General features: G+C 40.9%; 1 protein-coding gene across 4 annotated transcripts in view; it reads right to left on the bottom strand.

The window, feature by feature from the left end:
* LOC128687835 (NFX1-type zinc finger-containing protein 1) overlaps positions 1–25,813 on the bottom strand; it is a 772,006-nt gene that overhangs the window by 85,811 nt on the left and 660,382 nt on the right. For all 4 annotated transcript variants that reach the window (XM_070079951.1, XM_070080150.1, XM_070079996.1 and 1 more), the window contains one exon: positions 17,707–17,948. In XM_070079951.1, the coding sequence (XP_069936052.1) occupies positions 17,707–17,948 (242 nt within the window). The remainder of the gene's footprint in view (positions 1–17,706; positions 17,949–25,813) is intronic.

Raw genomic sequence — 25,813 nt, 5'->3', positions numbered from 1 at the left:
GGATTGATGGGATAAAGATAGAAATGTTTTGGAGTGGTTGGTGCTATTATTTAATAAATGTATGGAAGAAGGTAAGGTACCTACGGATTGGCAGAGAGCATACCTGGAGTTTACCTGGAGAGAGTGCCGGGGGTCAACGCCCCCGCGGCCCGGTCTGTGACCAGGCCTCCGGGTGGATCAGAGCCTGATCAACCAGGCTGTTGCTGCTGGCTGCACGCAAACCAACGTACGAGCCACAGCCGGGCTGATCAGGAACTGACTTTAGGTGCTTGTCCAGTGCCAGCTTGAAGACTGCCAGGGGTCTGTTGGTAATCCCCCTTATGTGTGCTGGGAGGCAGTTGAACAGTCTTGGGCCCCTGACACTTATTGTATGGTCTCTTAACGTGCTAGTGACACCCCTGCTTTTCATTGGGGGGATGGTGCATCGTCTGCCAAGTCTTTTGCTTTCGTAGTGAGTGATTTTCGTGTGCAAGTTCGGTACTAGTCCCTCTAGGATTTTCCAGGTGTATATAATCATGTATCTCTCCCTCCTGCGTTCCAGGGAATACAGGTTTAGGAACCTCAAGCGCTCCCAGTAATTGAGGTGTTTTATCTCCGTTATGCGTGCCGTGAAAGTTCTCTGTACATTTTCTAGGTCGGCAATTTCACCTGCCTTGAAAGGTGCTGTTAGTGTGCAGCAATATTCCAGCCTAGATAGAACAAGTGACCTGAAGAGTGTCATTATGGGCTTGGCATCCCTAGTTTTGAAGGTTCTCATTATCCATCCTGTCATTTTTCTAGCAGATGCGATTGATACAATGTTATGGTCCTTGAAGGTGAGATCCTCCGACATGATCACTCCCAGGTCTTTGATGTTGGTGTTTCGCTCTATTTTGTGGCCAGAATTTGTTTTGTACTCTGATGAAGATTTAATTTCCTCATGTTTACCATATCTGAGTAATTGAAATTTCTCATCGTTGAACTTCATATTGTTTTCTGCAGCCCACTGAAAGATTTGGTTGATGTCCACCTGGAGCCTTGCAGTGTCTGCAATGGAAGACACTGTCATGCAGATTCGGGTGTCATCTGCAAAGGAAGACACGGGTGCTGTGGCTGACATCCTTGTCTATGTCGGATATTAGGATGAGGAACAAGATGGGAGCGAGTACTGTGCCTTGTGGAACAGAGCTTTTCACCGTGGCTGCCTCAGACTTTACTCTGTTGACGACTACTCTCTGTGTTCTGTTAGTGAGGAAATTATAGATCCATCGACCGACTTTTCCTGTTATTCCTTTAGCGCGCATTTTGTGCGCTATTACGCCATGGTCACACTTGTTGAAGGCTTTTGCAAAGTCTGTATATATTACATCTGCATTCTTTTTGTCTTCTATTGCATTTAGGACCTTGTCGTAGTGATCCAATAGTTGAGACAGACAGGAGCGACCTGTTCTAAACCCATGTTGCCCTGGGTTGTGTAACTGATGGGTTTCTAGATGGGTGGTGATCTTGCTTCTTAGGACCCTTTCAAAGATTTATATGATATGGGATGTTAGTGCTATTGGTCTGTAGTTCTTTGCTGTTGCTTTACTGCCCCCTTTGTGGAGTGGGGCTATGTCTGTTGTTTTTAGTAACTGTGGGACGACCCCCATGTCCATGCTCCCTCTCCACAGGATGGAAAAGGCTCGTGATAGGGGTTTCTTGCAGTTCTTGATGAACAGAGTTCCATGAGTTTGGCCCTGGGGCAGAGTGCATGGGCATGCCATTTATCGCCTGTTCGAAGTCATTTGGCATCAGGATAACATCGGATAGGCTTGTGTTAATCAAATTTTGTGGCTCTCTCATAAAAAATTCATTTTGATCTTCGACTCTCAGTCTGGTTAGCGGCTTGCTAAAAACTGAGTCATATTGGGACTTGAGTAGCTCACTCATTTCCTTGCTGTCATCTGTGTAGGACCCATCTTGTTTAACCCTTTGACTGTCGCAACCCCCAATCCTGAGGTGTCTCCTGGTGTCGCAAAATTTAAAAAAAAAAAAAAAAATATTTTTTCTTATGAAATGATAGAGAATCTTTTCCCGATTGTAATGACACCAAAAAAACGAAATTTGATGGAAAACTGACGGAATTATGCTCTCGCGAAGTTAGCGACCACGGCGCTGTTTACAAATCGGCGATTTCACCCACTTTGAGCCCTATTTTTGGCTAATTCCATTGTTCCAATCGCCCAAACTCATAGCTATTTCTTTAGAACTCCATTTTTTCTATCGATTGAGTACAAGAAACTGCCCATTTACTGATTTCAAATACCTAATAATGTGGTCAGAAATTTGCAATTTGGCCAATTTCACGAAAACTAAAAAATATGACAATTTCAAAATAAGGTCCAGAATGAACAATGCAGACATTCCAGGCTGTAAAATAACGTTTTCTTTGTTCATCAGTCACGTCTCCAGGCCCCTCTGATATTACTCTTGCTTTCTCTTTTGAATTTTTATTCAAACAAAAAATATTAGACTTACTATTATGCAGACTACTGCAATGCTGTAATAACTGTATAAATAACATCAACCCATTCATGACTGCATATTAGAATGGCTAGTTGGACATTTATTGGACAATGGCATCATTTGTTTACTTTTGAACATTGGCAAAAATCAAACATTTCCCCTACTTTGAGCTCCATTTCTAGATTCTTTTTATAGTAAAATCAATCAAAAACACCTCTATTTCGGTAACATGTTTTTCATTCTATCAAATGAGACCAAAAAAACGAGAATACAACCATAAATACTATACGAAAATAGACCACAAAGTCGGCATTTTAATTAAAAAAAACGGTCGGAGTTTTTTTTTTCTCATTATGCACTGCGTGCTCCAGGATTTTTTTTATATGGTGCACACTGACCACACAGACCCATTCTCTCACATGTGGGCCTACCAGCTTTCTCCTGCTTGATTTGAAGCCGCTAGAATTTATGAGTATATATACGTCAAACACGGCACCTCGTAAAACGTATATATACGGCCGCGACAGTCAAAGGGTTAAGTAGGGGCCCAATACTGGACGTTGTTCTCGATTTTGAATTGGCATAGGAGAAGAAATACTTTGGGTTTCTTTCGATTTCATTTATGGCTTTTAGTTCTTCCCGCGATTCCTGACTCCTAAAGGATTCTTTTAGCTTAAGTTCGATGCTTGCTATTTCTCTGACCAGTGTCTCCCTACGCATTTCAGATATATTGACCTCTTTTAGCTGCTCTGTTATTCTTTTCCGTTGCATGTAAAGGGAGCGCCTGCCTCTTTCTATTTTACATCTACTCCTCCTTTTTCTTAGAGGAATAAGCCTTGTGCTTACATCGAGTGCCACCGAGTTAATCTGTTCTAGGCATAAGTTGGGGTCTGTGTTGCTTAGTATATCTTCCCAGCTTATATCGGTTAGGACTTGGTTTACTTGGTCCCACTTTATGTTTTTGTTATTGAAGTTGAATTTGGTGAATGCTCCCTCGTGACTAGTCTCATTATGTCGGTCTGGGGCTCCACGCATACATGTATGAACCTCAATTATGTTGTGATCTGAGTACAGTCGACCCCCGGTTAACGATATTTTTTCACTCCAAAAGTATGTTCAGGTGCCAGTACTGACCGAATTTGTTCCCATAAGAAATATTGTGAAGTAGATTAGTCCATTTCAAACCCCCAAACATACACATACAAACGCACTTACATAAATACACTTACATAATTGGTCACATTCGGAGGTAATCGTTATGCGGGGGTCCACTGTATATTGTTTTTAATATGGTGACATTTCTTATCAGATCATCATTGTTAGTGAAGATGAGGTCTAGTGTATTCTCCAGTCTAGTAGGCTCTATTATTTGCTGGTTTAAATTGAATTTTGTGCAGAGATTTAAGCTTGTGTGAGTGTGAGTTTTCATCAGAGCTGCCTCCTGGTGTTATTACTGCAACAATATTATTTGCTATATTCCTCCATGCATAGTTCCTTTGTATAAAGGCAAAGGGGACAAAAGAGAGTGCAAAAATTATAGGGGGATAAATCTGTTGAGTATACCTGGTAAAGTGTATGGTAGAATTGTTATTGAAAGAATTAAGAGTAAGACGGAGAATAGGATAGCAGATGAACAAGGAGGCTTTAGGAAAGGTAAGGGGTGTGTGGACCAGGTGTTTACAGCGAAACATATAAGTGAACAGTATTTAAAGAAGACTAAAGAGGTTTTTGTGGATTTGGAAAAGGCATATGACAGGGTGGATAGGGGGGCAATGTGGCAGATGTTGCAGATGTATGGTATAGGAGGTAGGTTATTAACCCTTTCAGGGTCCGTCCCGTAGATCTACGGCTGTTCGGTGAGTGTCCAAACCGTAGATCTATGCCAAAATTCTAGCGCCGTCAAATTTAGCGCGAAAGCGCTCATAGGCCTACATGTGAGAGAATGGGTCTGCGCCGTGGGTGTGCACCATAAACAAAAAATCTAGGCGCCTGCATAGCATTGTGGGAACGCCGGCTCAGTCACCCTTGTTCACCATGCCTCGTCGCAAGTCAGCTCTCACTCCCCGGAAAATTGGGACACTCCTCTTCCTGTCTGATAGTTCTGACACTGATGGAAGTGGAAATGAAGACGAATTCTATGGCTTTGATAAGTTAGTGACCGAAAATAATGACCAGGATATCGATAATAGTGCAGAAAACCCCGGCGATCCTCGACCTTCTACCTCTGGTGTGGGCACTCGTGACTCACGGTCGGGTGTTCCTAAACGTAAGAGAAAACTAATATTTTCCCGTGGCCTGGCCTCTGACTTCAGTAATGACGATGATTCTGACGTGGATTGTGATTTTATTGCGCTCGACGATCATTCGAGTAGTGATAGTGAGGAAACATATTCACCAGTGAAGCATCGGTATGTTCGCCACCGCATGCGCTCGGGTAGTGTACCCTATGCTGTGCCCAGGGGACGGAGTACACCCCGGAGTACATCCCGTGGCCCTACACCCGTTTTAGGTAGTGATAGTGAGGATGATGTGGCTACACTTGGAATGGATGGGCCACAGGCATCAGTGGATGGTGTTAGTGGGGCTGGTGGTGGTAGTGGCACCGCCATGCGTGACTCACTGTGCCACGCGGGGACCCACGCTGCTGACTCGTCAGTTCAAGGACAAAGCGGAGCGTCACCCACCAACCCGCCACAACCACCCGTACAACCAGCCTATGATGTCCAGTATCCACCAGCAAACCGTATCTGGGATTGGCAGCAAAATCCCAATTTTGTTCCCAGCCCTCACCACTTTGATGACTCTCAAAGTGGAATTCTACCTACCTGTCCCCTTGGAACCACGGCCAATGAACTGGAATTCTTTGAATTATTCTTTGACCAGTCATTGATGGAAATTATTGTCAGGGAAAGTAATAAGTATTTTCAGTACACCATGGCAAATACGATCTTATCACCACAGTCAAGACTACACAGGTGGAAAGAGACGACTGTTGCAGAAATGTATTTGCTTTTTGCAACAATAATGCTTATGCCTCACGTCTATAAGCATAATATAAAAGCATACTGGTCCACAGATCGGCTAATTTGTACCCCATCCTTCAGTGAAATAATACCAGTGAACAGGTTTATCTTACTGTTACGTATGTTGCACTTCTCTGACAAAACCAGGCCTGACAGAAGTGACAGGTTGTACAAGATTAGAAATGTTTTCATGTATCTCAAACAAAAGTTCAGGATATACTTTTATCCATTCAAGAATCTTGTAATTGACGAGTCTTTGATTTTGTTCAAAGGTAGACTGTCATTCAAGCAGTATATACCGAGCAAGAGGAACCGCTTTGGTATAAAATTGTTTGTACTCTGTGATTGTGACAGTGGCCTGGTGTTGGATATTGTTGTATACACGGGTAGTAAAACATTGAAAGATACCAAGATGTTATTGGGTATCTCAGGTGACGTAGTGAGAAACATGATGGCACCTTATCTTGGTAAGGGGCATACATTATATACCGATAACTGGTACACAAGCCCATTACTCAGTGATTTCATGCGAGTGAACAAGACAGATGTGTGTGGCACAGTGCGTTCTAATCGTAAACATATGTCCAGGCTCAACGCAGGTGTTCGTGGTGATGACGTGCCGGTGTTTACTGCCAATGACATCATGGCATTACGGTGGCATGACAAACGAGATGTCACATTGTTGACAACCATTCACCGTAATGAAATGCAAAACAGTGGCAAAGTTGATCGAGTGACTAATGAATGTATTCGAAAACCAGTGACAGTGATTGATTATACACAAAACATGCGCTTGGTTGACAAGTGTGACATGCAGATTGGTTTTGTTGTCTGTGTTCGTAAGAGTTACAAGTGGTACATGAAACTTTTCTTCCATCTCATGGACATTTCAATGCTGAATGCAAATAATATGTACCAAATAAAGACTGGTAACAGACCACCGTATGGTGAATTTTGTTTGTCTGTTGTCAGACAACTCATAATGAAGTACCAGGTAACAACACCTGCAATACAACATGGTCCTCGAATTGATCACAATATACCCAAGCGTTTGAGGAGAGAAGGTGATCATTTCATAATACAGCTTCCTTCAACTCAAAAGAAATTTGCTCAGAAGAGATGCATTGTCTGTGCACAAACAAAACGACGGCAACAAAGACGCAAAGACACTCGGTTTATGTGTGAGGAATGTAAGGTGCCTCTGTGCATGGTGCCTTGTTTCAAGGAGTTCCACAAGCTCCAGCAGTTCTAAAACCATGTCCAGTGATTGTAAATATGTAAATATATGATAGAACATTAGTATTATACAATATTTGTGCATGTTTATTGTAATAAACAACAGTGGTAAACAATAATATGATAATAACTTTAGTGCGGTTATTGTGTTCAATACAGTGAGTATATATATATCAATTATATACAGTATTGGTCTCTCAGGCCCCAAATGTCAGTAGGAATAGAAAAAAATTGGAAAAGAAAAGAAAAAACAACTAAAACAACAAAATAATATAATACGCGTATGTGGAATTCGTCAATGTTGCCGCCACCACATCATTTTCTATAAACTTCTTGGCACTGTATCTCGGTAAGTACTGATCAGATTCTAATTTTTTTTGTTTTATTACTTTCACAAAAATATGCTCTTTAGTTCTGTAAGAAAAAATAATTTTTTTTTTTTTCAAAATTTCTTGGACACTGGTGCGTGACTTCAGATTTTGGCCTTGGACCCTGAAAGGGTTAAAAGCAGTGAAGAGTTTTTACGAGGATAGTGAGATTCAAGTTAGAGTGTATAGGAAAGAGGGAGATTATTTCCCATTAAAAGTAGGCCTTAGACAAGGATGTGTGATGTCACTGTGGTTGTTCAATATATTTATAGATGGGCTTGTAAGAGAAGTAAATGCGAGGGTCTTGGCAAGAGGTGTGGAGTTAAAAGATAAAGAATCACACATAAAGTGGGAGTTGTCACAGTTGCTCTTTGCTGATGACACTGTGCTCTTGGGCAATTCTGAAGAGAAGTTGCAGAGGTTGGTGGATGAATTTGGTAGGGTGTGTAAAAGAAGAAAATTGAAAATGAATACAGGAAAGAGTAAGATTATGAGGATAAAAAGATTAGGTGATGAAAGATTGGATATCAGATTGGAGGGAGAAAGTATGGAGGAGGTGAATGTATTCAGATATTTGGGAGTGGACGTGTCAGCGGATGGGTCTATGAAAGATGAGGTGAATCATAGAATTGATGAGGGGAAAAGGGTGAGCGGTGCACTTAGGAGTCTGTGGAGACAAAGAACTTTGTCCTTGGAAGCAAAGAGGGGAATGTATGAGAGTATAGTTTTACCAATGCTCCTGTATTGGTGTGAAGCATGGGTGATGAATGTTGCAGCGAGGAGAAGGCTGGAGGCAGTGGAGATGTCATGTCTGAGGGCAATGTGTGGTGTGAATATAATGCAGAGAATTCAAAGTTTGGAAGTTAGGAGGAGGTGCGAGATTGCCAACACTGTTGTCCAGAGGGCTGAGGAAGGGTTGTTGAGGTGGTTCAGACATGTAGAGAGAATGGAGCGAGATAGAATGACTTCAGGAGTGTATCAGTCTGTAGTGGAAGGAAGGCAGGGTAGGGGTCGACCTAGGAAAGGTTGGAGGGAGGGGGTAAAGGAGGTTTTGTGTGTGAGGGGCTTGGACTTCCAGCGAGCATGCGTGAGCATGTTTGATAGGAGTGAATGGTGACAAATGGTTTTTAATACTTGACGTGCTGTTGGAGTGTGAGCAAAGTAACATTTATGAAGGGATTCAGGGAAACCAGCAGGCCGGACTTGAGTCCTGGAGATGGGAAGTACAGTGCCTGCACTCTGAAGGAGGGGTGTTAATGTTGCAGTTTAAAAACTGTAGTGCAAAGCACCCTTCTGGCAAGACAGTGATAGAGTGAATGATGGTGAAAGTTTTTCTTTTTCGGGTCACCCTGCCTTGGTGGGAATCGGCCAGTGTGTTAATAATAAAATAAAATAAAATATTAGTGACATTATAATTTGGTCTGATAATAAGGTATCCTTACAATGGATTCGTAATGGTAACAGTAAGATTTTGTATGTACAAAACAGAGTCACTGAAATTAATCAGATGCATGAGAAATATAATAGTTTGGGTCAGCATATGTTAACTTTTAATCACACCCCTGGTGACGAGAATCTGGCTGACTTCTTGTCCTGTAAAATTTGTGAATGCTTTATCGTGGTTTAAATAACCAAGTTGGCTGGTGGATAAAGATAATTGGCCTGTGCAAAAGGGGCATATTGCTCCTTTTGAAATTACGGTGAGCACCGGTCCAATCAGTGGTCCCTCCTTAGTCACTGATATGAATAGGTAATCTTCCTTACCCAAGCTGATTAACGTGACAAGGGTAGTGTTTGAATTTATAAACGAGATGAATATCTCACATAATTTTCCACATCCTCTGAAATACTGGCTGCAGAGGGTGCAAGAAGAGATCTATGGGGATGAACTTAAATTAATATTGGAAGGAAAAACTCTAAGGGAAATTGACACGAGTGATACTGAAGACAGCAATGACCAAGTGATCAAAGAAGAAGTTGTAATAAGGCCTACTAGGAAAACAGCCACTCAATCTAGGGTTAGCTGGAATTGTCTCCTAGAGGAAGAAGCAATTTGAATTGTTTATCAACGAACTCTGCCTGGCTGCAGTGTGGAAAATTTGTGATTTTCCCAAAACATTACTGTCTAGTGCCTACAATGGGAATATGTACAATTAATGTTTTGCTGTTGGTTTAAAATATATTTGGGAATGAAAAGAGAACCAAGAGCAGGGGTCTTGGTGCATGCACCAAGAGTCGCATGGACAGGGTGGGCGCATGGGATAAGGGGTCACCTAAGTGGGCTCGAATGGTGTGGGTGTGTGGTCAACATAGGACCAGGAAACTGGTGTTCACAGTGGCCTGAAGGATTAAATAGGCCTCACTTCATAATAGGAAGTGTTGCATATGTTCCTGGTGAACAGTGAGGGACAGTAATTTATGAAACCACTAAAACAGGGTGGTGAAAATAGTAAATAGTGGGGGATGTCAGCCATGAACACTATGCCACTGGGGAAACATATGGTGAGGAGAATACATGTCAGTGTAATCATCTCTTATCATGTTCCAATCATATGCATCGACCTCTAACAAGTGGAAATTAATGGGACATTGTGTCGCCTTGTTAACTGTGGAAAAATCAGTGATAATAACACTAAATTAAGGGAATATGTATGGTGATAAGAGTCAGTCATTCCCAGAGTGACCACATGGTAACCTCATGTCCCCATTCCGAGGACCACAGAGGTTTAACGGAGTTCCGTCTCCTAAATCAGAACAAACCAAATCGGGAACATTGTCCTGCTGTAGGAGGAACCACATCAATTTAGTAGGACTTCGAGATCGGAGGGGAAAATAAGGAAGATAAGGAATGCTTTCTCCTCACCCACAGTTAAGTGACCCTTCTTGTTATATAAAGCTAGCTGGCCAGTTTAGGTTTGTTATAATGAGATAGGTATTGTAGGTGTTTCAACAATCTCAAGTGACCACCAGTGAAAATTTGGTAAATGGTGGTATTATTGTATCAGTGTGTATGTGTAACCCCTTCCTTTTTCCCAGTCAGTTAAATTTATGTATACAGTTCACTATCAATTTCAATACCATAATTAGTGGTGTTGCTTAACCCTAATCTTATAATTCTGGTCCAGGTTAGTTGTGGGCAGAGTGTAGTGGTTATTGAAGGGAAACACTCTCCTTGTGACCAGGAGTGGCTCAAAATATTTTCCATTACCTCAGAAGTAACTGTACTCTAAGTGAAGGCCGTGTTGCCATGTTCTTTCGTGTTGTTTCACGGTCTCTCTTGCATGCTAGAACTTTAAACTGCGCCAGTGAACTTATAAGATACATGCATATTCCTCCAGTGCTTGGAACTAATCTAGCAGAAAATAATATCTACTGAGTCAAAAAAGGAGAATCAGTGTACAATAACAAAGCAGAGTATACTCTCAGAGGGGAATTTTAGGCCTAGCCTTATGGTGAAAATAATATTAAAACTTTTATGTCAGAGGAAAGACAGTCTCCCTGATAATAGTGTGAATACATAGTGTTATAGTGTATACCACAGTGGTACCATAGTATATAGATAATAAATGACAACATGAAATTTAAAACTGAAGTGTTTGGCCTAAAGAGGCAGGTTCATGTTGTAAACAGTTGCCAGCAGTCATCAGAACCCTCGCACGCAGGTCGGCTAGTGTACCTGACCTATAATTAGTGATACCATGGAGTAAAACAATCCTGTTGAAATACGAAGAGGTGCACAATCTTGGGGAAATACGAAAAGTGTACAGTTTTGTAGAAATATGATAAACAGTGTATAGTTGTTAGTACTTATTGTGATGGAGTGACGTATACAGTTTGTGGTAAACCTGTGGTTAACAGCAGTCACAATATACAAAGCGAAAATCATTATTCCTCCAGTATTCTTCATTTGCAAAAGCCACAGGCACCCAAACACACAAGTTATACTTTCTGTATCAAACTGAACACACAGTACTCTGTTTAATATTTTTCCAGTAGTCCTTTTTATGAGCTAGTCCAAAATCACCCAGTGAGCCTAATCCAGATTACCCGAATTCATCCAATGACCGGATTCAAATGGATTTGTTGATAACAAGGTATCCTCTAACTGGTTTCATTAACTGACAGGGCTTCATGCATCTGATCAACACCCAAACAGTAACTACAACAAACAGACACAATACAGATAGACAGATCTACTGTTAAGGTGATTATTAGTTAAATATACAGAGATCCACAAACTGGATTGTCCGGATTCAGGCAGATTCAAACAGTTTCATTGAAAATAAAGTCAAATCAGAAGAACTGTTACAAAAAAATTAGTTACTTTGAGGAATTATAGACTAGCTAGCTAGGAGAGTTGTCAAGTATTGTAAGATGACAACCACCATGAAGATCTGTATAGTCTGCAGAAAGGGTGAGGGATGAAAACAGGCCTGGATTGCTTGCAATCTCTGTGGTCAATGGTCCCATGGTATATGCAGGGATTTTAAACCAGTGGCCACCCTTGACATAAACTCAGAGAGATGTTTTTGGGTCTGCCCAAATGAGATACACCTGTATGAGAATATTACATCTATATTAAAAGACAAGAACACCAATAAAAGTGCTCCAGAGGGTTCTGGTGATGTCCTGGAAGACAGTGCTCATGAGGTTACTAGAGCTGTCCTGGAGGACAGTGAAGACAAGGTTATTCAGTCCACAGAGGTTTGAAACAGAGATACTACTGGAGATGGACCAAAAGGGGATGATGCCTCAAGGGATGATGCCTCAAGGAATAGTGTCAATGTACTACCTGCAAAACCTGGTGGAAGCACTGATGTCCATACAGGGGTGAATGATAGGGAGGAAATAGGAAAAATAAATGCACCAGCAGCGAAAGCAGCTACAATAAATCCTTGGAAGTGGAATTACATTCTATGTAAATACTATGCCTTGGGTAACTGCAGGCATGGTAAATCTGGTAAAACAGGTGGGACATGCACCTTTGACCATCCCAAAAAATGCCACACCCACATGACAACAGGAGAGTGCAACTTTCCCTCCTGTAACTTACTTCACCCAGAAATGTGTCACTCATCAATCCCTAAAAGAAAATGCTACAGTGCATACTGCCAGGCACATCACCTAAAGAGGACTAGAAGACACAGACCAGCCACACTATGGGAAACAAAACAGGGGAGCCACAACCTACCCAGGGACAGAGGTCTTTTAGGACCAGGATGGAAAAAAGACTGCCAAGAAATGACAATAATCCTACACCAACTGCAAACACTTCTGGAGAAGAGGCACGGACATTGGCCTCTACTCCAGAACAACAGATATTAAAGCCAGCAAATAAAACCCCCCTAAATTCCACCAATATAACGACATTTGTCTTTGCAAACATACAGGGTCTAAAGCCGTCATAAAATAACATAACTCTTTACATCAAGGGACTACTCATGGAGTCAAATGCAATGTTTGCAGCAGTCACAGAGACCCACATAAAGGATCATTATGACAACATAATATGGATCCCAGGTTATAACCTATTCTGATGCAACAGACTAAACTGGCAACAAGGGGGGTTGACCTGTACGTCACAGAGTCGCTCATTTGCACAGAACTACTAAACACCTCAAAGGATGTAGTTGAAGTTTTGACAGTAAAGACTGAAAACCAAAACCTTGTCATTGTGGGGGTACACAAGCCTCCAGATGCAACTTCCCAGCTATTCCAGGAGCAGCTTGTGAGAATTGGCCACTGTCTGGAAAATCTCCCAACTCCTGCCCCAAACATCTCACTACTAGGAGATTTCAACTTGAGACACCTAAAATAGAGGAATATAGCAAACAATGTTTTAGCAGAGATCACCCCAGGAGGCAGCTCAGATGAAAATTCACACACTCATGAACTATTAAATTTCTGCACCAATTTCACCTTAAACTAGCAAATAGTAGAGCCTACAAGACTAGAGAATATGCTGGACCTCATCTTCACTACCAATGACAATCTGATACCAACATGTATGTACAGGGCTCCTAACCATCAAAATTTGAGCAGTCATGAAGGTCTCTTTACGAAATTCAATTTCAATAACAAAAACATACAATGGGATCGAGTAAACCATGTCCTAAATGAAATAAGCTGGGAAAATATCCTAAACAACATGGAACAAAACATTTGTCTTGAAAAAGTTAATTCTGTGGTTCTTGATATCTGCTCAAGACACATTCCATTAAGGAAAAGAAAGAGAAGTTGTAAACTAGAAAGAGAGAGACGTTCCCTATACAGACAATGGTGAACAGTCACAGAGCTGCTGAGTGGGGCCAATATACTGTATCTGAAATACGAAGGAAGGCACTAGTCAATGAAATTGCAAATATCGAACTTAAGCTGAAGGAATCCAACAGGAGACAAGAATCACAGGAAGAACTAAAAGCCATAAAATAAAATGAAAAAAAAAAAAGCAAAATACAGTGGACCTCCGAGTTTTGGCAGTCTCGGCTTTCGCGAAATTTGACCTTCGGCGAGTTTTTTTGGAAAAATTTGGCCTCGAGTTTCGTGAAAAAACTCGTGTTTCGGCAACCGTCCAGTACCCGTCCGCCCATCACCACGCACACAAAGCCAGTCTCTCACGCCATTCACACTCAGTGTGCCACTGTTTACCAACACGTGACCATCACCCTGTGGGTTCATACAATACATTTCATAATAATCCATTGTTTTTTATGCTTGCAACTGCTAAATAAGTCATCATGGACCCAAGGAAAGCTAGTGCAAGCCCTTTGGTAAATAAAGTGAGTGACGGGGATGTGGAAGTTGGTGGAGGACCACAGGGAAGAGCTAACCACTGACAAACTGCAAGAGCTTCAACTGGAACAGCATCAGACCACAGCTGAGGAACTTGCTTCAGAGGAGGAGGAAGAGGGAGTGGATGAGGTGCCTTCTTCAGTGATTAAGGACATGTGTGGAATGTGGAATGAGTTGCAAAGTTTTGTTGAAAAGTATCACCCTGACCAAGCTGAAACAAGCAGTATCTGCAACATGTACAATGACAGTGTTGTGTCCCACTTCAGGGAAATCTTAAAGAAACGCCAGAAAAAGACCTCTCTGGATAGATATTTTGTGCACCAGGGGTCCAGTGACTCCCAAGTTATTCCCAGTGGCATTAAAAGAAGAAGGGAAGTAACCCCAAATAAGGACTTGCTACCTAAAGTCCTAATGGAAGGAGATTCTCCTTCTAAACAATAGTGTACACCTTCCTCCTATCACCTCCTCCCATCTTCCATCCACCCAGAAGTCTTCAGTAAAGGTAAGTGTAATGTTATTATTATTTATTTTAAATGCATGTACTTGATTTCTGATTGTTTTCATTATGTAAATCTTTATTTAATTTAATTATGAACAAAACCCAAAATCTGGTCATCTCAAAAATCTTGGATATTAGACTAACTCCACACGACTTTGAAGAGGCAATAAATGACATGCCCATGCACTCTGCCCCAGGCCCAGACTCATGGAACTCCGTGTTCATCAATAATTTAAGAAGCCCCTATTATGTGCCTTCAGCTTTTTATGGAGAGGGAGCATGGATACAGGGGTCATCCCACACACACTAAAAACAACAGACATAGTCCCACTCTATAAAAGTGCCAGGAAAGCAATTTTAAAGAACTACAGACCGAAAGCACTAACATCCCATATCATAAAAATCTTTGGGAGGGTTTTAACCCTTTCATGGTCTGTGCCGTAGATCTACGGCTTTATGTTGAGGGTCCAAACCATAGATCTACGCCATGAGCTCAGCTCACTCTGATAAGCTGTGAGTGGTAAATTTGGGCCTAGATATGACAGAATACATCTATGTGGTATGTGTGTACCACATAAAACAAATCCTGCAGCACACAGTGCATAATGAGAGAAAAAAACTGAGACCGTAATTTTTGATCAAAACAGCAACTTTGCAGTGTTTTTCGTATGTTTTTTATAGTTGTATTTGCAATTTCTTGGTCTCATTTGATAGAATGAAAGTTATATTACAGAAATAGAGATGATTTTGATTGGTTTTAGTGTTGAAAATGGCTTGAAACTGAGCTCAAAACAGTGGAAATGTTAAATTTTTGCCGATGTTCAAGAGTAAACAAATGACCTCACACGTCTAATACATGCCAGCTGGTGGATCTAATATATGTTCACAAATGTGCTGATATTATTTACACAATTATTACAGTATTGCATGACAGTAAATCTTCTATTTTTTGGTTTGAATAAAAATTCATTATGTGAATTAAAAATCAAAATGGAATTCAAGTGTAAAGCCTGAAAACATAACTAATGAACAGAAAAAGTGTTAGTTTATTGCCAGGAATGCCTGTATTGTTTATTCTAGACCCTATTTTGAAACTGGAATATTTTGAACTTTGCACTAAGTTGGCCAAATTACCAATTTCCAATCACTTTATTTTGCAGTTGAAACAGGTGGTTGGCAATTTCTTGTGCTCAATCGATAGAATAGAAGTAATACTAGTGAAATAGCTAAGAATTTGATCAACTGGAATAAGGTAATTGGCCTAAAATGGGAATCAAAGTCAGCAAAATCGCCAAAGCGTAAATATTGCTGGCACATCAAAATTTGCGAGAGCATAATTTCGTCAATTTTCCATCAAATTTCGTACTTTTTTTTTATTACCTTCAGAAAAAGATTCTCTACCATTTCATGAAGAAAAATAACAGAATTATTTTTTGAAAATTCTTGGACACCGGTGTGCACTTTGAAATTTGGCCTCTGGACCCTGAAAGGGTTATGAAGCAAGATTGCCAACCACCTAGATACCCATCAATTACACAACCCAGGGCAATATGGGTTTAGAGGAGGTCGTTTCTGTCTGTCCCAGCTACTGGACCACTATGACAAGGTCCAGGATGCTGTAGAGGATAAACACAATACAGATGTAGTATATACAGACTTTGCAAAAGCTTTCGACAAATGTGACCATGGTGTCATACCACACAAAATGCATGATAAAGGATTAACAGGAAAAGTTGGTAGATGGATCTATAACTTCCTGACAAATAGAACACAAAGAGTAATAGTAAACAGAGTAAGTCCCAGGCAGCCACTGTAAATAGCTCTGTTCCACAAGGCACAGTACTCACTCCCATTCTATTACTCATCCTAATTTCTGACATAGACAGAGAAGTAAGCCATAGCTCCATGTCTTCCTTTGTGGATGACACCTGGATTACCATGGCAGTGACCTCCATCAAAGACACCGCAAAACTCCAAGCGGACATCAACCAAATCTTTGAGTGGGCCACTCAAAACAATATGAAGTTCAACAAGGAGAAATTTCAACTACTCAGATATGGGAAACTTGAGGAAATTAAAAATGTATCAGGGTATATGACTAATTCTAACCATACAATAGAGTGGAAAAGTAATGTGAAGGACCTGGGAGTGATAATGTCAGAGGATCTCACCTTCAAAGACCACAACAATGTATCTACCACATCTGCTAGGAAAATGATAGGATGGATAATGAGAACCTTCAAAACTAGGGACACCAAGCCCATGATGATTCTCTTCAAATCTCTTTTTCTCTCTAGGCTAGAATACTACTGTACACTAACTGCCCCTTCAAGGCTGGCGACATTGCAGACCTGGAGAGTGTACAAAGAACTTTCACGGCACACATAAGTATGATAAGGCACCAAAATCACTGGGAACAGTTGAAGGTCCTTAATCTGTATTCCCTGGAATACAGGTGAGAGAGATACATGATAATATACACGTTGAAGGTCCTGGAGGGATTGGTACCAAACCTGCACACAAAAATCGCTCCCTATGAAAGCAAAAGACTCGGCAGGAGATGCAACATTTCCCCGATGAAAAGCAGGGGCACCACGAGTACAATGAGAGAAAACAAAATAAGTGTCTGGGGCCCAAGACTGTTCAACTGCCTCCCAGCATACATAAAGGGGATTACCAATAGACCCCTGGATGTCTTTAAGAAGGCACTGGACAGACACCTAAAGTCAGTACCTGACCAACCGGGCTGTAGTTCGTATGTCAGCTTGCATGCAGCCAGCAGTAACAGCCTGGTTGATCAGACCCTGATCCACCATGAGGCCTGGTCTCAGACCGAGCCGTGGGGGCATTGACCCCAAAACCCTCTCCAGGTAAGTGCAACAGATGTAAGTAATGTATTATTGTTGTCTTCTAATTAAATTACTTGTGTGAATGTAATGTTGAGGTACATGCTGGTGATTTATTCCCCATAACAATAAAAAAGTAATATATTTGTAGTCTTAATGTTACATGAGAGGCTAGTGGTATTTACTGTAGGAAGTCAGGTATGGTAGGCTGCCCAGTTACCACACCTCACAATTATGTTTATTTGTTTTATGTTGGTTTGTGTGCAACCAGCAGTAACAGCCAGGTTGATCAGGTCCCAATCCACCATGAGGCCTGGCCATGGACAGGGCTGCAGGAGCACTGACCTTTGGAATACCCTTCAGCTCTACTCCAGGTATACATAACAGGCAAGATATATGAAGAAAATTGCATAAAAATTCACACAGAAAAACTAATTAACAAATACATAAAGTCTTACCTTGCAAGACCATTTCAATATCCTTCATCATTATTTCTGACTGAGCTTTGTAATATTTGTTCTTGACAGCGTTCACAATTTCATATGTCTTAAGTATGATGTTTTGATAGCGATGATTGTTGTAGATGGGCTTTCGACATTTAGGGCAAGTTTTCATTCCAATTTCATCAGTTTGCTGATTCAGCCAGCCCTCCAAGCCTTGCACTTCAATAGTGTGACCACAGTCCTCCAACAACACAAATCTGAAAATTTATATTATTATATTGTTTAGAAAAATATGACAAAGGAATTTTTAACCCTTAAACGGTCCAAACGTATATATACGTTCACTCGCGTAGCGCCACAAATTTTTTGAGAAAAAAGAAATCTTTTTTTTTTTAAAAGGAAAAAAGAGCATATGGTACCCAGGCATCCCCAATTATTTTAATATGGCACACAATGAGTGCACACACCCATTCTCTCATGTCTAGGTGACTCAGGCTTATCGTGGCCATGTTGAATGAATGACAAAGAAAACATATATATACGTTTGGGGCACTACGCGCGTGAACGTATATATACGTTTGGACCGTTTAAGGGTTAAATATTTAATAATTTTTTGTCATGAGATAAAAGTAATTCCCTGTACAATGATTCATTTTTGCAGTACAGCCTCTCCTCACTTAACAATGGAGTTCTGTTCCAAAGACAAGGTTGGTAAACAAATTCGTCATTAAGCGAGCAGCATACTGTATTGGTAGTGGGTTTGTGTCAACCATCTTCAATTTTTTTTTCTTAACACATCGGCCGATTCCCACCAAGGTAGGGTAGCCCGAAAAAGAAAAACATTCATCATCATTCACTCCATCACTGTCTTGCCAGAGGGGTGTTTTACACTACAGTTATAAAACTGCAACATTAACAAACCTCCTTCAGAGTGTAGACACTGTACCTCCCATCTCCAGGACTCAAGTCCGGCCTACCGGTTTCCCAAGAATCCCTTCATAACTGTTACTTTGTTCACACTCCAACAGCACGTCAAGTATTAAAAACCATTTGTCTCCATTCACTCTTATCAAATATGCTCATGCATGCTTGCTGGAAGTCCAAGCTCCTCGCACACAAAACCTCCTTAACCTCTCCCTCCAACCCTTCCTAGGCTGACCCCTACCTCGTCTTCCCTCCACTACAGATTTATACACTCTCGAAGTCATTCTGTTTTATTCCATTCTCTCTACATGTCCGAACCACCTCAACAACCCCTCCTCAGCCCTCTGGATAATAGTTTTGGTAATCCCACACCTTCTCCTAATTTCCGAACTACGAATTCTCTGCATTATATTCACACCACACATTGCCCTCAGACATGACATCTCCACTGCCTCCAGCCTTCTCTTTGTTGCAACATTCATCACCCATGCCTCACACCCATACAAGAGTGTTGGTACAACTATACTCTCATACATTCCCCTTTTTGCTTCCACGGACAAAGTTCTTTGTTTCCACAGGCTCCTAAGTGCACCACTCACCCTTTTTCCCTTATCAATTCTGTGATTCATGGACCCATCCTTCATAGACCCATCTGCTGACATGTCCACTCCTAAATATCAGAATACATTCACCTCTCCATATTCTCTCCCTCCAATCTGATATCCAGTCTTTCATCACCTAATCTTTTTGTTATCCTTGTAACCTTACTCTTTCCTATATTCACTTTTAATATTTTCTTTTACATACCCTACCAAATTCATCCACCAACCTCTGCAACTTCTCTTCAGAATCTCCCAAAAGCAACGTGTCATCAGCAAAGAGCAACTGTGACAACTCCCACTTTGTGTTTCATTCTTTATCTTTTAATTCCACACCTCTTGCCAAGACCCTAGCATTCACTTCTCTTACAGCCCCATCTATAAATATATTGAACAACCATGGTGACATCACACATCCTTGTCTAAGGCCTTCTTTTACTGGGAAATAATCTCCCTCTCTCCTACAGATTCTAACCTGAGCCTCACTATCTTCATAAAAACTCTTCACTGCTTTCAGTAACCTACCTCCTATACCATACACCTGCAACATCTGCCACATATGCCTTTTCTAAATCCATAAATGCCACAAAAACCTCTTGACCGTTATCTAAATACTGTTCACTTATGTTTCACTGTAAACACTTGGTCTACACAACCCCTACCTTTCCTAAAGCCTACTTGTTCATTTGCTATCCTACACTCTGTCTTCCTCTTAATTCTTTCAATAATAACTCTACCATACACTTTACCAGGTATACTCAACAGACTTATTCCCATATAATTTTTGCACTATCTTTTATCCCCTTTGCCTTTATACAAAGGAACTATGCATGTTCTCTGCCAATCCCTAGGTACCTTACCCTCTTCCACACATTTATTAAATAATAGCACCAACCACTCCAAAACTATATCGCCACCTGCTTTCAACATTTCTATCTTTATCCCATCAATCCCAGCTGCCTTGCCCCCTTTCAATTCTACCCACTGCATCACGAACTTCCCCCACACTCACAACTGGCTCTTCCTCACTCCTACAAGATGTAATTCCTCCTTGCCCTACACACAAAATCACAGCTTCCCTATCTTCATCAACATTTAACAATTCCTCAAAATACTCCCTCCATCTTCCCGATACCTCCAACTCTTCATTTAATAACTGTCGTCTCCTATTTTCAACTGTCAAATCCATTTGTTCCCTAGGCTTCCTCAACTTATTAATCTAACTCCAAAACTTTTTCTTATTTTCAACAAAATTTTTTGATAACATCTCACCCACTCTCTCATTTGCTCTCTTTTTACATTTCTTCATCACTCTCTTAACCTCTCTTTTTCTCTCCACATACTCTTCCCTCCTTGCATCACTTCTACTTTGTAAAAACCTCTCATATGCTAACTTTTTTCTCCCTTACTACTCTCTTTACATCATCATTCCACCAATCGCTGTTCTTCCCTCCCACACCCACTTTCCTGTAACCACAAACTTCTGCTGAACACTCTAACACTACATTCTTAAACCTACCCCATACATCTTCAACCCCATTGCCTATACTCTCACTAGCCCATCTATCCTCCAATAGTTGTTTATAGGCATACTATCGAAGATACGATACTATGTTCCACAGTCAGCCCTCCTGGCCCTATATCACTCTCTTATTTACCCCTATCTCACCTATGGAATTTGTGCATGGGGCTCAACAACAATTAACCATCTCAGACCACTATTACCCAACAAAAGGCTGCAGTCAGAATGATAACAAATTCCCACTACAGGCAGCACACTCCACCAATATTCAAAACACTAAACCTACTCACCATACAAAACATCCTTACTTATTACTGCACCTATTACATATATAGAACACTTAACTCTGATATTAACCCTCCCCTCAAACATCTCCTTGCCAACCTCAACAGAACACATGACCATAACACAAGGCACAGATCGCTCTTTGAAGTTCCTTGTGTCCACCTCATGCTATGCAAAAACTCAATGCACATAAAAGGCCCTAAAATCTGGAATTCATTACCTGTAAATATAAAAGAAACACTACCTGTTTATAAATTCAAGTCTCTTCTCAAAGATCACTTACTCACCCAAAACCAAATAAATACTGAATAACTGAATCTTATAAATTGTATATCTTAAATGTTTGTCACAATTATATCACATAAATGTTAAACCTAAGACCCAATCTAACTTAGTTATTATTTAAATACACTACCTAACAGAATACTCCATTCTACTGAATGTACAACAATGCATGCAACCATATGACCTGTCTTTGTAATACTCATTTGTGCTTTATTGTTATTTGTTTACAATAATGTTTTATCACTGATTACATCATTGCTTAGTTAATCTTAAGTTAATTTTAAGCCAGTGCGTAATGCTATGCATATAAGTGGCTTTGGCATGCTGCTCTTACTTGTATTTTTTGTACCTTTGTATGTATGTTCAAATTATAAAATATATAAATAAATAAATAAATAAATAAATAAATAAATAAATAAATAATCTTACCCTAACTGCCTCCTCTTTTAGTTTATACACCTTCACCTCTCGTTTACTTGCTGCTTCTATTTTCCTTCTATCCCATCTGCCTCTTACTTGCACTGTAGCTACAACTAGAAATTGATCTGAAATATCTGTGGCCCCTCTATAAACATGTACATCCTGATGTCTACTCAACAGTCTTTTATCTACCAATACATAGTCCAACTAACTACTGTCATTACGCCCTACATAATATCTTTGATATTGCTTTAATATCACCTTTGCACCATTTATAACATTTCTGGTACTGTATATTGTAATAAACAGGATAGAGGAAATCAGCTCTAATATACATTATTTAGGTATGCATACTGATCAGAGAGCCCGTCATAAGTGCGAGTCATTGGTAAACGAGTATGTCACTAAGTAAGGAGAGGCTGTACTCGATTAACTTAAAAGACACTAAATAATATGTTCCCATAAATATGAGTTCCAGGAGCAAGGGGCTAGTAACTCCTTCTCCTGTATATATTACTAAATGTAAAAGGAGAATCCTTCGTTTTTCCTTATGGGCCACCCTGCCTTGGTGGGATGCGGCCGGTGAGTTGAAAGAAAGAAGAAACATTAGTTGGCAAGCAAGATGATTTTGTATCAAAGATTTAGCCGAATTTGGCACACACACTTAAAAAGTTTGCCCACCTCTGTTCTATAACCTTGCCCTAATAAAGAAAAATAGTTCTGGAACATGTGTAATATGTGTTTGGCAGGCTGAGTGGCTGGGTGGCTGACTGGCCACATGGCTCACTAGTCAGGTGGCTGGCTGGGTGGGTGGCTGGCTGGCCTGGTAGCTGGCTGGCCAGTGGCTGGCTTGGTGGGTGGCTGACTGACTTTGGCTGTCTCATTCTCCATCTGTCTGTATTTATCTCTGCCTGTCTCTGTCTCTGTCTATCTGTCTCTGTCTCACAGGTACACATAAGTAGTTATCATACATAGTGTAATTTACATAGGATAACTCAAAAAATCCAGACAAAGTGCTATACAGTGCTTGTAGACATAAGGCATAATAAGCATGACTGGCAAGTAATATACATTTTCACTTGTCCAGGAATCAGGCGTGACGACTCTGCATTGTGTGTAATACCTGTTAGTTCATGAGCGACTCTCTGAGACAGAGAGACAAGCAGAGGGAGAGACAAGAAGACAGACACACAGGCAGACAGATAAACAGAGAAAGAGCTAGACAGATAGCCACACAAATAGACAGACAAACAAATAGATAGACAGACAAACAAATAGATAGACAGACAAACAGATAGACAGGCAAACAGATAAACAAACAAACAGATAGACATGTGTATACATAACAGTCAAAACAAACAAAGCCACTGCAGTGCACGATCATCAAATGTCACTGCTGCACTGTCAGCAGTGGGGTGACACTCAGTATTACACCATGCTTTAAGGAGTTTCATATATACTCCAGCATGTCTAAAACAGTGCTGGGACCTATAAATACTGTGCATATATTTCTGGACAATAGTAGATGACCAAGGCAGGTGAAAATGTTCACCTGTTAGTGTGTTTGTGACTATTTGAGTGCTACTTCAGTACCTAATATTAGTGTCAGAACAAAGACTGGCTATGAAATCACAAGAACTATTACAAATTGTAATTATCAAAACATAAAAATTATATAAATTAAAAAATAAAATGAGAAAAAAAGGTATATTGGCAACACTTCTGCAAGCGGCAGGACTCTATGTTGCCATCAGGTAATCATTTAGCACCAACTTTGCAGTCTTATATCTTGGTAAGTACTAACCCTAAATTTTTTGTTTTTTTTTTTGTATTATTACACGCAGGAAATTGCCCTCTTTAATTAAACAAAAAAAAAAAAATATTCGGAGTGCTGGGTTAAAAAGTGAATGGTTCACAGAAGTCTAGAACGGACTCGTGCAATGTTAGTTTTCTCAGTTGTTCAAGGTTTCCTCAGTGTTATTCAAGGTTTTCACATTTAGGTTACTCTTACACTGTGCATTCTATGGTAAAATTAACTATTTTTGTGCTTAAAAATCTTTAAAAAACAATATTTACATACAGTTCATAGGGGTCTGGAACAGATTAATCATATTTACATACAATTCAATGGGGAAATTAGGTTTGGGTCACGACCAGAGTTTTAGAATGAATTATGGTTGTGATCAGAGGTTCCACTGTATTTTCCTGTCTCTTATCACATTCATGCTAGCCCATGTTTACCTGGAGTTTACCTGGAGAGAGTTTCGGGGGTCAACGCCCCCGCGGCCCGGTCTGTGACCAGGCCTCCTGGTGGATCAGCGCCTGATCAACCAGGCTGTTGCTGCTGGCTGCACGCAAACCAACGTACGAGCCACAGCCCGGCTGATCAGGAACTGACTTTAGGTGCTTGTCCAGTGCCAGCTTGAAGACTGCCAGGGGTCTGTTGGTAATCCCCCTTATGTGTGCTGGGAGGCAGTTGAACAGTCTCGGGCCCCTGACACTTATTGTATGGTCTCTTAACGTGCTAGTGACACCCCTGCTTTTCATTGGGGGGATGGTGCATCGTCTGCCAAGTCTTTTGCTTTCGTAGTGAGTGATTTTCGTGTGCAAGTTCGGTACTAGTCCCTCTAGGATTTTCCAGGTGTATATAATCATGTATCTCTCCCTCCTGCGTTCCAGGGAATACAGGTTTAGAAACCTCAAGCGCTCCCAGTAATTGAGGTGTTTTATCTCCGTTATGCGCGCCATGAATGTTCTCTGTACATTTTCTAGGTCGGCAATTTCACCTGCCTTGAAAGGTGCTGTTAGAGTGCAGCAATATTCCAGCCTAGATAGAACAAGTGACCTGAAGAGTGTCATCATGGGCTTGGCCTCCCTAGTTTTGAAGGTTCTCATTATCCATCCTGTCATTTTTCTAGCAGATGCGATTGATACAATGTTATGGTCCTTGAAGGTGAGATCCTCCGACATAATCACTCCCAGGTCTTTGACATTGGTGTTTCGCTCTATTTTGTGGCCAGAATTTGTTTTGTACTCTGATGAAGATTTAATTTCCTCATGTTTACCATATCTGAGTAATTGAAATTTCTCATCGTTGAACTTCATATTGTTTTCTGCAGCCCACTGAAAGATTTGGTTGATGTCCGCCTGGAGCCTTGCAGTGTCTGCAATGGAAGACACTGTCATGCAGATTCGGGTGTCATCTGCAAAGGAAGACACGGTGCTGTGGCTGACATCCTTGTCTATGTCGGATATGAGGATGAGGAACAAGATGGGAGCTAGTACTGTGCCTTGTGGAACAGAGCTTTTCACCGTAGCTGCCTCGGACTTTACTCTGTTGACGACTACTCTCTGTGTTCTGTTAGTGAGGAAATTATAGATCCATCGACCGACTTTTCCTGTTATTCCTTTAGCGCGCATTTTGTGCGCTATTACGCCATGGTCACACTTGTCGAAGGCTTTTGCAAAGTCTGTATATATTACATCTGCATTCTTTTTGTCTTCTAGTGCATTTAGGACCTTGTCGTAGTGATCCAGTAGTTGAGACAGACAGGAGCGACCTGTTCTAAACCCATGTTGCCCTGGGTTGTGTAACTGATGGGTTTCTAGATGGGTGGTGATCTTGCTTCTTAGGACCCTTTCAAAGATTTTTATGATATGGGATGTTAGTGCTATTGGTCTGTAGTTCTTTGCTGTTGCTTTACTGCCCCCTTTGTGGAGTGGGGCTATGTCTGTTGTTTTTAGTAACTGAGGGACGACCCCCGTGTCCATGCTCCCTCTCCATAGGATGGAAAAGGCTCGTGATAGGGGCTTCTTGCAGTTCTTGATGAACACAGAGTTCCATGAGTCTGGCCCTGGGGCAGAGTGCATGGGCATGTCATTTATCGCCTGTTCGAAGTCATTTGGCGTCAGGATAACATCGGATAGGCTTGTGTTAATCAAATTTTGTGGCTCTCTCATAAAAAATTCATTTTGATCTTCGACTCTCAGTCTGGTTAGCGGCTTGCTAAAAACTGAGTCATATTGGGATTTGAGTAGCTCACTCATTTCCTTGTTGTCATCTGTGTAGGACCCATCTTGTTTAAGT

Source organism: Cherax quadricarinatus, chromosome 1 (genome assembly GCF_038502225.1).
Source record: "Cherax quadricarinatus isolate ZL_2023a chromosome 1, ASM3850222v1, whole genome shotgun sequence".
NCBI lineage: Eukaryota > Metazoa > Arthropoda > Malacostraca > Decapoda > Parastacidae > Cherax > Cherax quadricarinatus.
The sequence above is the reverse complement of the archived record's forward strand: the minus strand, read 5'-3'. Positions and strand labels throughout refer to the sequence as shown.